The following is a 16574-nucleotide window of genomic DNA, read 5'->3' on the forward strand; positions in this document are numbered from 1 at the left end:
GCACTCATTTGCATTGCAACTGTTTTCTGGACAAGCTGCAGGGCATCCTCGTACATCAAACATACCAGAAACCATATGGTTACCATTTGTGCTTGCAGTCTTTCATATTTTTAAATATTTCCTAATACAATCTACACAATCAAATTATTCTTTGAAACTTATTAATTCCCAGGTGCAGAGGTAGGGCTGCCGTCTGCAGGCTTGCATCCAATGCCCAAGTCAGCATTGTCTTCATTGATTGATTTAAAATGCCTGCAAAGCACATGATAGCAAAGAGCAGAGAGGCGCGGGTTCGATCCCAGCTCTGTGCGCCAGTTTCTGGTCAGAATCGGCGAGGAGGCCGGGCGGTTAAGCACAGCAGAATTGTTGTAGCGAGTAGCGAATTCGAGACCGCAAAATGCTGTGGATGTTCTGCGATGTTAAAAATCGGCGACAGGCCTACGGCAAACCGCTATTAATATTATGAGGTTACAGGTGGTGGGGTGCAGAGGGGAGGTGACCATCAACCCCAGGCTGCTCATGGCTAACGAGGCGTCCATCGTGGGATGTGCTCTCTCTGCTGCTGATGAGGTGCTCTAAGTTACATTGTCTGCTCTCATAACATAATACTTGCAAAGAATGGAATTTGAGTTTCGTTGAAATGTCAGGTTTTTCGTTTTGCTGTGCTAGGTTTTTTATTTTCAATGGTCTTCAAAGGGATGCACGATGGTTTAGCTCCTTTTAAATTTCATCATCATCGCACTATTTTATATACCCTAGCTATTAATTATTAGTATTTTACTGATCAATTCAAGTTTTTCCAATCCTAGCGATTTTTAAACCACGATCAGCTATTTTGTAATAATTTGTATCATGCACAGGAAGAAGCAGCCAGTACGGCAGCTGCTGTCATCCAGGCTGTGCAGAAAGGCCAACTCGTGCCTCGCGTCTCTAAAATATACACTCTGGAGCAGGTATATATTTTACAAAATCTTCACTCTAGAGCAAGGATCCGTTTTTTTAATGTACACTCTTTAGCAGCTATATGTTTTTTAAATTCTACATTCTAGAGCAGGTATATGTTTTTATTAAATCTACAACCTTGAGCAGGTTTACTTGTTTAAATCGATACTCTTTAGTAGCTATGTTTTTTTTTAAATCTACAGTGCCGGAAATGGCTATACGACCACCCAGTTTTCTCCAAATATTTTTTCTTGTACAAAAAATATGTGATTCTAATTGTACGAGGTTAAACTACGTTTAAAAACGTTTCCGAGGATATGCTAAAAAAATAATTTTCTCAAAATATATGAGAAGAAATTATGAAAATTAGAAAAACCTAGGTGGAAATGGTTATAAGACCAAGATATGTTTTTCTCCATTTTGGTATCTTTCTGTAATATTTTCACTTTAAAAAGTACATCAATATAAAGAATATCTTAATTTTCGTCATTTAGGGCCTTTCTGGTGTACTTCTGGTGTAGTTCAGTGTCCGAACTTATATTTTTTTCGAAGTGAAAAATATGCTAAATGGGACAAGAGACTCACTGAGGCCGAGAAGGCGCAGATTTTCGGCTTCGTGAAATGCAGTAGAAGCCAACAGGACATCGCAATGGGAATAAAACGCTCAAAGCGTTTTATTCCCATTCCCACTGCACAATCATTTTTTTGCTAATCCGGACGGCTACGGTTGAAAAAAAGCACACTGGACCAACCCCAAAATTAACCGACAGTGATCTTAGGAGACGTTTCTGAGGCTTCTAAACTTGCGCTACCTCTACCTCTATAAAATTGGCCTCTGGAGTTAATGTAACAGCACGAGGCATCCGTTAGACATTGCATGACTCGAAGAAATTCAAATACATGAAGAGGAAAAATGCCCCTGTGCTCCAACAAAAGCATATTACCAACCGACTTAAATCTGCTGAAAAAAATTTGCTTATTGTAAGGAATGGCACAAGAATATCTTCAGTGATGTAAAAAGTCCAATCTTTATGGTCCAGATAGATGGCAATGCTATTGGCACAACTGGACCGTGAGACTGAATGTTTTTTCGGTCATGGTTTGGAGGGCGTTTAGCCGAAAGGGAAAATCAACTTTAGCTATTTTACATGGGAGACAAGATTCCGAGGCTTACAAGCACACGCTGTTTTACCAACTTCTTCCTTTTGCCAATGAGAAACATCAGGGATCATATGTTTTTCAACATGACAATGCTTCAATTCACACCTCAAAATCAGCAAACGTGTGGTTCCTAGAGCAGAATATTACTCTGTTGCCGTGGCCGGCGCTTAGTCCTGACCTCAACCCCATGGAAAACTAATGGGGCATCATGGCGAGGGATGTTTACCAAAATGAGCGCCAGTTTCAATCTGTGAGTGACCTGAGCACGGCTATCCTTCGTTCTTGGGATAAAATTTCTCAAAAGACACTGGATTATATGGTAAATAGCGTGGGGAGAAGATGCAATGAGGTAATTATGGCAAAAGGAAGTGAGATTGCCTATTAAAATGAGTGTATGTGATCCACAAACGGAAAAACATATCTTGGTCCTGTAACCATTTCCACCTAGGATTTTTCTAATTTTCATCATTTCCACCCATATATTTTGAGAAATTTTTTTTTTTAGCATATCCTCGGAAACGTTTTTAAACGTAGTTTAACCTCGTATAATTAGAATCCCATATTTTTTGTGCAAGAAAAAATATTTGGATAAAACTGGGTGGTCGTATAGCCATTTCCGGCAAACTCTTTAGCAGCTACGTATACGTTTTTATAAATCTACACTCTTGCACAGTGATAGTTTTTCTATAATCTACCCCTTAGCAAGTATATACAGTACTTAGTAATGGCCATCATCATCGAGTATGCTCCATGTCAAGAAAAAGATGTGTCACTCAACACATAATGAACATTTGTGAACGTTGGAATGAAGATATTCTCTTTGTCTGCAGGCATCACAGGCACACGACGATGTTATAAATAATCCCTCGCTTGGCAAGTTAATAGTGGATGTGACAGCGTGAAAAGCGTCTTCAGCTCCATGCTTTACATTACAATGTCAGGGCCCAGTGTCTTGTGATTCAAGATTTCAAGTTGTTTTAGATCTTTAGTATAAGTTAACTTTTTTGTTTGAGGCATCGCGACTATTCATTGACGAATCGCTAGATGTTAAAGCACATATTTATTCAAGCTCCAATTTCACAGACGCTAATGTCTTGGTATCTTTAGCGGGATGTATACCATTATATTGTGATGTGTAGATGTTTTGGTGAGTGTCATGTGCTTTACCTGTGATTAATTAAAGATGAGCTATGTTGAGATATATACCTTTTGTTATGAGTGTCATTTGTATATTTCCGATTAGAATATATTCAATCTGTACACTTTTTCGTCAGCAAATGTTTTGCCACGGCTTACATATAAATTTCAAATGATTGTAAATTATCATGTTATGAGAATTATATTTTCAGCAATCAAATTTATATCGATAGCGGAAACGAAACAAAAACTGAACATAAAGATGAAGGAAAAGTATAAGCTTATGTAAAATACAAGTATTTTATTTGAATGATATTTGATTGCCGCTTCAAAATACATCACTTCTATGTATATGTGAGCGAGTCGGTTGAAAAATAGGTTCCAGCGGCTGGCAAGATTACACTTTAGGATTACCGACGATCAAAACTCTAGACTTGTAAAAATAATTCCTCGCGGCTCGTTGACGTGTCATGTCAACGTATACATAATGGAAGCTCGTCTTATATTTCACGGAATATTAGTACGCGTTGTAAGAGAAAATATTTCAATGAATAGCATCTAAAAATAGTTCATTATAAATAGATTTTTCAGGTAACAAAACGAGCCATCTAAATATCTAGTGTTCACTCAACAAAAATAGTGTTCAAGGATAGAAGCTGATACCGTAATTTGTAGCTCGTAGACAACGCTTGCTGGCTGTCGACATCGATTAAGAAGACGATTTGATTAATCAACATTATCAGAGCATTTAAAGTCACTCATCAAAATAGTATTAATTCATTTCATAAGTGTACTTTCTTACAAAATAATCATTTAAGTATTTTAGTTAACACGAGCACCCTGGAAGAACATTGACACGAAGTCTCCTCTAATAAATCGTACATAATTATTCATCATAATCTACGAAAAGCATTTAAAACCGTCATTGCATTCATAAACAAAAGGGTATAAAGTCAAAAATGTATGGGTCGCATTGTCCAAATAATGAAGTTATGCGCGTAGCACAGATTCCCCCCTTTAGCGGTCCAAACAAAGTTTGCGAACCTCAATAAGATGAAAATTCCATCGGAAATTACTACAACCTTCACATGTATTTGTATTTCTTATTAAGAAAGCTCAGACGCATCGACATAGTTACGCAGTACGCACTCAAAAGATTTTCAACTACACCATTATTTAAACAGCTTTATGAATCGTCAATGTTCATGTCGTGTATCAAGTACTATTATTTTGCAATTAAATCTTTAAACTTTCCCTGTACAAGAAATGAACGCTGTAATTTATTCCAAATCGCAAGACAATCTCGCCTCTAGGAAGAGATCTATAGGTAATTTTTGGGATTATTCTGGAAATAGCACAACGTGATTTGTGCTGGTTGTTAAAAATTCAGTAAACAGAAAAGCTCTGCCCAAATAATCTGTTAGTCAAGAACTAAAAATAGGGTTCTAGTGTAAATCTTGTCAACCTCGACATTTTTCATTACCAAAATGAGAAAGGAACGATGGAGATGGAAGTTTCTTCTAAATTAAAAATGGTACCAAAACCGCTTGTGTCGTCACTAAAAATGACGACGCAGTGCAACACAAAAAAACAACACTTAGTTAAAAAGCAGAAAAATAATCGGCGAGTTCCCACGAAAAGGACACAATCACGAAACATGCAAACTGCGTCTGCATTGTCAGTAAGTCAAGGACCAGTCCTGACAAACCTGTCAGACTTGCTTATCAAAAGCTTTGGGGGTCACTCGCATGGTGGCATCCTCAACCCGCTCTGTGGTGGCGGTGTTATTGGAGGGCTCTCTATCTGCACGAAAGGCGTGGCCGTTACTGTCGCTGGCGACTCCGTTGATTGAAGGGTCGCCGGCGGAAGCTTTGGACCGTTTTGGTGGCGGAAGAACAACAGGCAAGACGTAGATACACAGCAACGCAATGATGTGCATGTAGAACATCAAATCCCTGGCGAAGATCAAAAGCAGTTCAACAAATGAACATGATAAACCACTCACAATAAAGGAAGTAGAAATTTAAGAAACAGGATTGTGTTCGGACGCCACGCACAATTAGTCATTTTCCAACAACCTCATCGAATCAACAACTGAAAACAATTCATCTTAACCGTAAGATTTTATTATAAAACCAAAGTAATGAGCATCATTGCTTGTGGAAGAGCTATTTTCTAGAAGGTCGATAAGATTCATCTTATAAGCAATTATATCCTGTGATGGAGAACGTGCAAGTTTGAGAGAAATTCTAGGAATTAGAAACTTTTCATCACCTTGGATGGGTTAATGTGCATAGTTATAATCAAAGCTAGAAATTTTTCAACCATCTTTAGAAAGATAGTCATCAAATCATGAAATTATCGTTCAAGTCTCGTCACCAGTAGACGTTGACTGAAGGCCAGAAGCGAAGGAGGACGAAGCTGAAGACACAATAGGAGAGAATGAGGCGGCCCATGAACCACGTCACGACGTGGTAGCTCGTCATGACCCAGCCCTCCTCCCCGCCCTGCAGCAACACAACCAGCGGCCGGACACTGCGACGTGCCTGCGGTAGTAAGTGGGGGTAGAGTGTCTATTGAATCCTAAAATTCAATTTTATTATTAAAAAAAATCCAATTTAGTATTATTTGTCCATTGAATACTAAAATTCAATTTTAACATTCAATAAAATTCAATTTAGTATTATTTGTCTATTGAATACTAAAATTCAATTTTAACATTCAATAAAATTCAATTTAGTATTATTTGTCTATTAAATACTAATATTCAAACAAAACATTCATACCTGACAAACCTGTCAGGTGTGCTCAAACGGCGTTTAAATGACAGGTACGAATTGCATGTCTTTAGATTACAGATCAATTCCTAGAACAATGAAAATATCTCCATTAAAAAGCCATTATCTGAAATTTGTTATGAATATTTGCGGGTAAGGTCATTTGGCTCGTGCGTGAAGAAGGAATGAAGAGAAACTCACGGCTCTGGAGGCCAAGGTCATGAGGTTGGCAGTAAAGAAGGTGCAGTAGTAGCCGGGGTAGAAGCCGTGCCACATCGACGACAGGGTGTACGTTCCTGCAACCTGAACATGTTCTCGGTAATAGTTAAGCTATACGGGGAAACTATTGCTTACTTCAAGCTCAAAATTGAATTAATGCTGAAATTTTGCTATTACATACAATTTTCAAGACTAAATTGACCTTGCGTGTAAATTTAGATAGAATAGCTAGATGATTATTATATAGATTATAGATTTAGATAGATAAGATATGCAAAAACTACAGCTAAGAGGAATATCCACTAAACAATACAATGCACATTTATGACATAAATATAACCAAGCACAACAATTACCTTTAAGAAATATTAAATATTAATTCAGGAATAATGATTGAGGGTGTAAATTCATCGGACGTCGGAAAATTGATTATCAATATATTTGCATATATTGATTAATATATGCAAATTAATTTAAGCGATTATTTAATTGGTATTTGGATTTGCTTCCGATATTTGCTAATTAATGTAAGCGATCATATACCTGGTATTTGGATGGCAATCTCTCGTATGCGGCGTAGCGCAGCCAGATGACGGTTTTGCTGTTCCACGAGTCCAAGATAACGCGCAAACTCGTGCCAAACTGCACGTTAAATCAATTACAGTTCACAAATGCTGTCTATGAAATTGGCTACCAACTAAGAATTTCTGGAAGAATTCAAACTGTGGTTTGTTTATAGACATCTCCAAGTAAAGTCGAGCAAAATAAACAAGATAATGCTTTTTAAAGACAACACTGATGCTTGAGGAGCGATTGTAAAGCAACTTGCGGACACGCCATCTACAAGATTAAGAATATCATGAGAATGATACCTCACTGATGAACATGTTTTTTTTTTTAACTAAAATTATGGCACTTTGAACTTTTGGCAATTATGGCACTTTGAAATTATGGCACTTTGAACTGACAAGACAACGTACCTCGACGCCGACGATGTCAACATTAGAAGCGCCATGCCAGGTGTGATGGCCGTGCTTGTCGAGACCAGAGTAGCCCAGTCCGCCGATGTTGCACCCGGCCTCGGCCAGCAGCCACGCCGTGTAGTACAAGTGCCGTGCAAATCTTCTTTACATATAGGACTCAAAGTTTATTTTTTAGTCCTATATGTAGACCAGGAAAAGTATCATGGATGATGATGGATTGTATACCAGCATTAAGGCTAAGCCATTAATCATGCTGGATGGGAATGAGAGGGGACATGAGACAAGGCATCATAGGCATGAGACAAGACATGAGGCAAGGCATGAGATGAGACATGGGACAATACATAAGACTGAGACATGGGACAAGACATGAGACTGAGATATGAGATGAGACATAAGACGAGACATGAGATTGGATTGGAAATGAGACAAGATTTGAGATAAGCATGAGACAAGGCATGAGATGTGAGATGAGACGCGAGACTGCCGAGACAAGACATGAGACGACTCAGACGAGTAGATGAGACATGAGATTGGACATGAGACAAGGTGACAAGACATGAGACTACTCAGACTAGACTTGAGACAAGACTTTAGACAAGCATGAGATGAGGCATAAGACAAGACATGAGATGGGACAAGACTTTAGACAAGCCCAGGGCGCAGAAGATAGAAGCAGCGTCGCCAATATATGGGTTTTTAAGCCCAAAGCGTAGCCGACCATTTTTAAGATGCATCGCCAGGTAGTTTTTAATGAAAAGCCATTTACACTGAGTAATGAAAGACTGAGAAATATATTAAATGCAAGAATTTCAATCTAAATGTGTCGGCAAGATCTTCTGAAGGCGAAAATTTGGCTACTGAAGCGTCGCCAAAGATTTGCAATATTCATCCACTCTCTGCACAGTGGAGACAAGCATGAGGCAAGCATGAGATGATACACGAGGCAAGCATGAGAGTGATGAGACGAGACATGAGATGAGGTATGAGATGAGACGAGATATGAGACAAAACAAGACATGAGATGTGACGTGATGATAATCAGTATTTAATATTATTATTAATATCAATATTCACTAATATTTATTATAATTAGTTAAGAATTAATATTAATAAAATTGATATTATTAGTACTAGTAAATTTTATTTGCATATTCTATTTAATTTCATATTTTTAAGCTCTATTATGGTGCCAAGACCATGAAACTGAAATTTATTCCATCCAATTCTGCCTTTAAGTTAAGTTATAGCATTCATATCTAGCAGTTGCACCCATTTCCCCCACCCACCTGCAATCAAAGTCTCAACCAAAATGTTTTATTCTAGTTAGGATAGATAGCCTACAACAAGAGCTTTCTAATGGTACTAAAAACTTTGAAATTGGCTCATAGGAAACCTACAAATGATAGTTTTTTCCAAAAAAAAAGTGACAGAAGTTGGTCCATTTTTGGGGTGAAATTGAAAAAAGGAAAAAATTCATATATTTTTCATTTTTCCACCTACTCCACTCATACTTATATGATATTTTTTTAAATTATTTTCTCCTTTCAGTGGTGTAATTTTCATTACAATCAAAGGAAAAAATTTTTTTGTGCACATACCTACTTATGTATGATAGTGATACTGCTGATATCCAGGACCTGGATACCTTATTCCAGGATAATTTACTGGTCTATTTATAGGACTCACAAATGACTTGAGGGAGAGTCTAAAAAACTCTCTGCTTTGCCACTATTTGACGCCAAGATAAGGACTTTACATCCAGAACGTTGCCAGCACTATTTGGAATTTGTTGCCAGCATTATTCAAGATGTGTTGTTAGGTAATTTTCAATAAGAAAATGCTGCTAACAACTTTGATATAATGTCTCTTACTCTTCACATTACCGCATATTGCAGCACTCATCTGCATTGCAACTGTTTTCTGGATAAGCTGCACTGCATTGCTGCAGGGCATCCTGATACTTCAAACATACCAGAAACCATATGATATGGTTACCATTTGTGCTTACAGTCTTTCATATTTTTTAATATTTTCTAATATAACCTATACAATCAAAGAATTCTTTGAAACTTATTAATGCCAGGGTGCAGAGGTAGTACTGCAGCCTGCAGGCTTGCATCCAATGGCCAAGTCAGTATTGCCTTCATTGATTGATTTAAAATGCCTGCAAAGCACATGATAGCAACAAACTGCAGCTCTTGCTCTGGATCTGGTGCAATGCAGACTGGCTTCTCTCACTTTTGAACTGTTTCTTGTGCTCTTTCTTTCTTCATTGTCCACAAGCCATGACATGATCACCATAGCCACAGAATAAGATACTAAGACCTCATGCTCTCTGCTTCCTCACAGTTGCTCTGGCTTTGCACAGTTGCTCTGGCTTTCAATTGTTAATTAGAATCATTGATGTTCAAAGCTCTACTGAAAAGTTCCAAGATGTCAATGAGAGCCATTCAGGTTAAGGAGTTTGGTGCCAGCTGGGTCATGCAATTAGTTCCTGATGTGAAAAAACCAATTCCAGAAAAGAATGAGGTATGTCTACAGTCTATTTTCTACCATAGCCCATACTTTACTTGTTGTAAAATTTTTAAAATTCACTTTTTTCAGCTATTAACCCCAGTAATTTATATGCAGACAGATGAATTTATTACTGATATATAATGTAATTAGTATGTATGCATTGCTATTTATAATTCCATCATCTAATTTAGATATTGACATACATTTAATTGCTCAAGATAAACCAGAATAAAAGGTCTTTCAGCTATATGTCACAGTATGTCTCAATTTAAACACAAAAATTTTCTAGCAAAGTTTTGTTACCCTAAGGCATGAAAATCATAGTTCATGTGTAGCAAAATTATTAATGTAAAAAAAAATATTAGCCAATCTTTATTTAAACTTTCAAGTATAATTTTGATCTCAGGTGCTGGTGGAGATGAAATATTCGGGTGTAAATCCTGTGGACACCTACATCCGCAGTGGCAGCTATGCTGTACTACCCCAGCTGCCGTACATTCCTGGCAAGGATGGTGCTGGTGTTATTGCCCAAGTGGGAAATGCTGTCAAAAAATTCAAAGTTAGTTGAATATATGTTATTTCTCATTTATAAAAGATTGGTAGCTTGGGCAAGTATCAGGTTTCATTTCACCTCTTTATGATTTGCATAGCTGGAAGGCTACTTAGTACCTATTCATTTTTAGCTATTGTATAACATAGTGAACAGAAATTTCAGAAAATGCTTTTTAGTTTTACTATTTCTATTTGGCTAATTATCATCAGGCCATTATATAAAATTGTATTGATGAACTTGAATAATGAAATAATTTGCATGATTTTCTTTATCTGGATTTGTCCAGTCTAGTTTCATTACATAATAATAAAAAACTATCAACTCCAGTCTCTTCTATCTAAACATTTATGCACTGTAAACAGTTGTTAATGATCTTCATTACAAATTATTCTCTATCATCATGGATCTTTCCTTTTTAGCGCATTTTCTCATTTACATAAAAAATGCACTATTGTGCGTGCCATATCCGTCTGTCTTTCCGTGACCTCAAGTTTTCTTCGACAGGAAAATGCGCTCTGTCACTCACTGCAGTGAGTACTGAGTTATATTTTTTAATATTCTATTCATAAAACCAGTTGAAAATTGTGAAGATGATAGGACAGCTCACAGCTCTTCATTTGCTCATCTTGTGCAGGTGGGCGACCGGGTGTTTGTTGAACAGAGTGGCAGACACGGAACTCTGGCAGAGTTTGCTGCAGTGCATGAAGATCGCACATATCTTTTGCCTGAGGTACATGTTTTTTTTATGACATTTCTTCAACTGAAATTGAAATGAAAAATTTCTTCAACTATTCCTTAAATTGTTGAATCCAGATGTAAAACCATTAAAAGTCTAGATAGATGTTTGATTTTTATTTTCATTGAAGTTCCAATGTATTGCACGAGTCTTTTATCAGTTAATTTTGTTTAAAAAGACAATGATTGCAGTTTTTAGTCATTCTAATGTGGTGGCAATTTTTTATTTGTCAATATCAGCAAAGTCACCTAACAAAGTCAGTGTGCATTCAATACAGAACTTCCTTTGTATTATTGATTAGGAACTTTAATTGGTGACTTTGTATTTCTAGCTCTATGGTTGATCTTTCCAAATCCAGATTATTTAAGGACCTGCTTTTGCAATGCAGCTTTGAATGTTTGCATGTCTTGAAACTACTGAGTGAATACTGCAAAGATTAGTTTCCATTAGATGGGATACTTATGAAAATCAAAGTGTTGGTAACTGCACAGAAAATTAAGGTTATTACTTGATAAGTGACCTAATGTATGTATTGTATTTTGCCAATTTATGTTAAAAAAAATTTTTATATCATGTCTATTATTATGTTTTATTTTATCAATGTTGACAGAATTTGAATTTGGAACAAGGCGCTGCTCTTGCAATTGCTGCATTCACAGCTTACAGAGCTCTTCATTTGAAGTATGTAATGCCATTACGTTTTTATTACTCAAGTTTGCATTATGTTTTATAATGATCTAATGACACATTTCTGTATGTAGGTATATATATTTACCGTTACATTACATACTCTCATATAAATGAGCCGGCCATTTTCCGAATAATGTGCTGTGGTCACTACGTAGACATTATATCCCGTTCATTTTTTATGTGTATAAAGCATTAATTACTCCTACTTATTACGGCTATGTATTTGGTCGTACAAACGTTAATTATCCTGAAATTATGTGAGTAAATATTTATTAATTAATGTGTGTACAGAGGTGGTGCACGCAAAGGTCATCGCGTGTTGGTGCACGGGGCCAGCGGCAGTGTGGGCCAGGCGGCCGTGCAGCTCGCACGTGCTGCGGGCCTCCACGTCGTAGGCACGGCAGGCACGGCCGAGGGCGAGGAAGTCGTGCTGCAGTGTGGTGCCGCCGCCGTGTACAACCACCGACGACCTGGTATAAATAAACTGCCTCTGCAGCATTACATAGAGAAATGTTATGCATTATTAGTTAATAGGCTACTAAGAAATCAAACGCAGCGCAAAATTTTTCCTAAAATATTGGTCTTTTTCTATCCATGGGAAATTTCATACGTTATTAGTTAATAGTTGACTAAGAAATCAAACGCAGGGCAAATTTTTCCCTAAAATTCTGGTCTTTTTACTTCCATCAATACTGCTTAGATTTTAAAATTAAGTTGAAAAATTTTCTTCCAGATATTCCATCAACATTTATGACGAGAATCTATCAGAATCTGTTAAAGAAAGCGTTAACGCCTGTGCATTTGAATTAATTCTAATATCTTTGACTGGTGTTGCCATAAGACTAATAATATTGAAGGTCAATAACGTTAATATTTTTTCTTGGGTTAAAAAACAGTCAGGGTTCAGTGTTAGAAATTTTGTTTTCATCGAAACTGCAGTAATTTTGCTGATATGAATTCTCCTCAGCAATTGTAAAATAAAAAATTCGTAGTGCAATAAAAGAGATGTAATGAATTTCAAAAAGGTTATTGTGGTGATTTTTTATTAGAGATTTTAATATGAAAGTGACTCGAATATTCACAAAAAATATGTGCACACTTTTTACCGTCGAGGGGTAATGAACGGTAATTCATTATGCGTAATAAAATAGTTATGGAAACTTTAGTCTATCGTTAAACAATCAAGTTTTTCTCATCATATCTGAATTTTTACTGGAGATATAAGAAGTGAAATGATGTGAGCAATCAGCGCAATATCTACAAACATTATTCCAGTAAATATGATGGAATTTTTTTGTATGAATAGTAATAATCAGAATTAAAATAGAAAAGTTGGATAAATAGAATTGAATGATAAATTTTATAAACAAAAATATTTCACCATAATTTTGCAAATTGGATTCTTATTTGAGTCACCCCGCAGGTTACCTCGATGAACTGAAGGCAAAGGAGAGCGAAGGGTTCGACATTGTGCTGGAAATGTTATCGAACGTCAACCTCGGCAACGATTTGAGTCTGTTGCGCCGACGCTCCGTTGTTGTGGTGAGCAATGGTTGATTCTTATCGACTCTTAAATAGTTGTAAATAAGATCATTTACATTCAAGTCCTTAAACTATTTACTTTTATATGATTGTTGTATTTATGAATGATTTGTTTCTGTAGATTGTTTTTTTTCCCGATTATTTGTTCCAAATAATCCCAAGAATTTTGATTTGGTAAGAATGACTTCGGTCATCATATAGTAGCTGTGAATTAATTTCCTCATATGCTGGTTGAATGGATTACGCATGAATGATGTTCTCTATTTCTCTTTAATTCATAGAGGGTTAAAAGTATCTAGGAGGATTAGTCCGACGTTGTTATCCCACCACTGGGGTGGCCCAGTGGTATACAGTCAGAGTACCAGTATTGGAGCAGAGAGGCGCGGGTTCGATCCCAGCTCTGTGCGCCAGTTTCTGGTCAGAATCGGCAAGGAGGCCGGGCGGTTAAGCACAGCAGACTTGTAGCAGTGAGTTGCGAGTTCGAGACCGCAAAATGCTGTGAATGTTCTGCGAGTTAAAAATCGGCGACAGGCCTACGGCCTAATAAACGCTGAAACCGCTATTATTATTATTAATATTATGAGGTTGCAGGTGGTGGGGTGCAGAGGGGAGGTGACCATCAGCCCCAGGCTGCTCATGGCTAACGAGGCGTCCATCGTGGGATGTGCTCCCTCTGCTGCTGATGAGGTGCTTTACGTGGTATTGTTTGTTGCCATAACTGTAGTGCTTCGCTTGGGTTCTCTACATCAGCTTTGGCACATCACGCACTCCCACATAATACGTTATTACAGCCGCAGCAATCAGTATGTACAAATAAGATATCGATCAGAAGGAGACTTCCGACGAGGATGCGAGCGTCAAGTCAACAACCCTTACTAGTACCTAAAATAACTCGTCCCTAGTAAGTTACGGTCCGCAATAAAGTTAGTTCCGTAATGTCGAGATAACCTCTATTTTGTAACATAAATGACTAAATCCATACAATAACCTTTTACTTGCAAAGAATAGAATTCGAATTTCAAAATAATAAGTTTTTTTCGTTTTACTGTGCCAGGTTTTTTATTTTCATTGGTCTTCAAAAGGATGCACGATGGTTTAGCTCCTTTTAAATTTAGTTTTTCCAATCCTAGCGATTTTTAAACCACGATTAACAATTTTGCAATAATTTGTTTGATGCACAGGAAGAAGCAGCCAGTACGGCAGCTGCTGTCATCCAGGCTGTGCAGAAAGGCCAACTCGTGCCTCGCGTCTCTAAAATATACACTCTGGAGCAGGTATATATTTTCTAAAATCTACTCTCTGGAGCAGGTATATATTTTCTTTCCACACTTTTTAGTTCGATGTTTCATTTAAATCTACACTCATTAACAGGTATAGTTTTTTTTTAAATCTACTCTTTAGCAGCTATGTTTTTGAAAATCTACACTCGAGCAGGTATATACAGTAATTAGTAATGGCAATGTTTGGTGCACTCAATACCTAATGAACAACATTTGTGAACTTTTGAATAAAACTATTCTCTTTGTGTGCAGGCATCCCAGGCTCACGACGACGTTATAAATAATCCCTCGCTTGGCAAGCTAATAGTGGATGTGACAGCGTGAATAGCGTCTTCAGCTTCATGCTTTACATTACTGTCAGGGCACAGTGTCTTGTGATTGAAGATTTCATGTTATTTTAGATCTTTAAGTCAAGTTAACCTTTTTTCTGAGACATCGCGACTGAGACATAGACGAATCGTTAGATGTCAAAGCACATATTTATTTAAGTTCCGATTTTACAGACGCTAGTGTATTAGTATCGTTAGCGGGGTCATGTCATTATATTGTGATGTGAAGACATGTTTTGGGGGAGTGTAATGTGATTTACCTGTGATTTCTTAGAGATGAGATACGTTGTACGGTTGAGATATATACCTTTTATTTATGAGTGTCATTAACATATATTCGATTAGAATATATCCTTCTGTACCCTTAATGTCAAATGATTGTAAATTATCACGTTATGAGAATTATATTGTCAGTAATTAAAAATTTTTTATCGATGGAGGAAACAAAATAACGACGAACCATAAATATGAAGGAAAAGTATAAGCTTATGTAAAATTCAAGTATTGTATTTCAACGATATTTGATTGCCGCTTTAAAATCACGTCTCTGTAAATATATGCGACTCGTTTGAAAAATAGGTTACAGCATCTGGCAAGATTACACCTTAGGATTACCGGCGATTAAAACTCTGACTTGTAAAAAATTCCTCGCGGCTCGTTCAAGTGTCATATCAACGTATACATTTATGGAAGCTCGTCTTAACCTTCCTTTAGCCAAAAAATTCAAGATACTAAGGAAGAACTGAAAATGACGTACGTCGGTGCATGACATCGAATATTCAAACAAATCGGAAACGTTCCTGCATAGTAGGTAGTCTTTGACGCATAAGTCGGATTCACTGCATTGAAGTAATAATCTGTAATCGTTTAGTCTACAAAACTAAAGCATAGTCTGTACCTGATCAATTGGCATTCTCGTAGCCTCAGCCACGAACTGGAAACGCCGGGACCCATCGTAAAACTGTTCCCAGGATGAAGCCATGGTAGTATTTTTATAAAACTTATGCTGACTCTTCTAATCTATTTCTTCTAAAATCTATTTAACTTTATAAATGAAAATTTCGTATGCGACAAATTAATTTCTAACCATTTAAGGCGTTAATGAACAACACCTGCAAAATCAGCAAACCAACAGTTCACCCTGCCCTCACAACATCTTTCGTCATACTAAAGTTAGAACTTAGCAGTTAGCCGCCGCCGTGTCACTGACTTAGCGTTAGCCAGCGAGCGCAGTGTTGCCAACTCTTTCAATGGCTTGCAAGCTAAAAACTACCATTTCCAAGCAAAATTAGCTAAATATTCCAATTTTATAGCTAAGAAGCTCACTTTACCTACGTATAACTAACATTTTCTCCACGTAAGCTCGCTTTTTCCGCTGGATGAGTTGAAAGTACGCTAGGTTTAGCGTGAAAATAGCTGAATTTGCAACCCTAAGTGGGCGCCAATCGCACTCAAATCTGTCAGTGTCAAAGTGAGCCTAAGCTAAGAGTGTCAGATTGGCCAAAAGAAAAAGGCCAATTTAGCTCAAATAAAGGCCACAAATGAGCCCGAGCCCATTTTAAATTAAGTATCAAATTTTGCACTAAGGGTAGTGAAAACCATCTGCAGTGCACACACCATTATTTTATCTATCAAACATGAGAAATTAAATAAAGTTTAGTCTGTTTATCATCATCAGTGAAATAATTACGCATAGGAGATGAAA

General features: G+C 37.1%; 2 protein-coding genes across 2 annotated transcripts; one reads left to right on the forward strand and one right to left on the reverse strand.

The window, feature by feature from the left end:
* Positions 1–3526: 3526 nt before the first annotated feature.
* On the reverse strand, positions 3527–9495 carry LOC108669745 (lysophospholipid acyltransferase 6-like). The gene is made up of 6 exons (XM_018157151.1): positions 9461–9495; positions 7217–7361; positions 6780–6878; positions 6219–6320; positions 5620–5786; positions 3527–5195 (listed from the first exon to the last, which is right to left on the reverse strand). Exons 1-6 carry the CDS (start codon positions 9493–9495, stop codon positions 4952–4954), a joined length of 792 nt encoding a protein of 263 aa, XP_018012640.1. The 3' UTR covers positions 3527–4951.
* Positions 9496–9532: 37 nt separating this feature from the next.
* Positions 9533–15216, forward strand: LOC108669747 (quinone oxidoreductase). Its single transcript, XM_018157153.2, has 9 exons — positions 9533–9751; positions 10146–10298; positions 10927–11022; positions 11639–11709; positions 12010–12191; positions 13142–13260; positions 13852–13947; positions 14442–14534; positions 14793–15216. The coding sequence occupies exons 1-9, from the start codon at positions 9626–9628 to the stop codon at positions 14862–14864; spliced, it is 1008 nt and encodes a 335-aa protein (XP_018012642.1). The 5' UTR covers positions 9533–9625; the 3' UTR covers positions 14865–15216.
* Positions 15217–16574: the final 1358 nt, after the last annotated feature.

Source organism: Hyalella azteca, unplaced genomic scaffold (genome assembly GCF_000764305.2).
Source record: "Hyalella azteca isolate HAZT.00-mixed unplaced genomic scaffold, Hazt_2.0.2 contig11675, whole genome shotgun sequence".
NCBI classification, from domain to species: domain Eukaryota; kingdom Metazoa; phylum Arthropoda; class Malacostraca; order Amphipoda; family Hyalellidae; genus Hyalella; species Hyalella azteca.

Bases quoted from the DNA above. Each gene is read 5' to 3' on its own strand.
- LOC108669745 (XM_018157151.1), bottom strand. From the start codon at position 9,495: ATGAAGAAAGAAAGAGCACAAGAAACAGTTCAAAA. The intron at 5,787-6,218 runs GTGAGTTTCTCT...TTACTACCGCAG, and splicing joins TGACCTTGGCCTCCAGAGCC to GCACGTCGCAGTGTCCGGCC. The intron at 5,196-5,619 runs GTGACGAGACTT...GATCTTCGCCAG, and splicing joins CCTTCAGTCAACGTCTACTG to GGATTTGATGTTCTACATGC.
- LOC108669747 (XM_018157153.2), top strand. From the start codon at position 9,626: ATGTTCAAAGCTCTACTGAAAAGTTCCAAGATGTCAATGAGAGCCATT. The intron at 13,261-13,851 runs GTGAGCAATGGT...ATGAGGTTGCAG, and splicing joins GCCGACGCTCCGTTGTTGTG to GTGGTGGGGTGCAGAGGGGA. The intron at 14,535-14,792 runs GTATATATTTTC...CTTTGTGTGCAG, and splicing joins AAATATACACTCTGGAGCAG to GCATCCCAGGCTCACGACGA.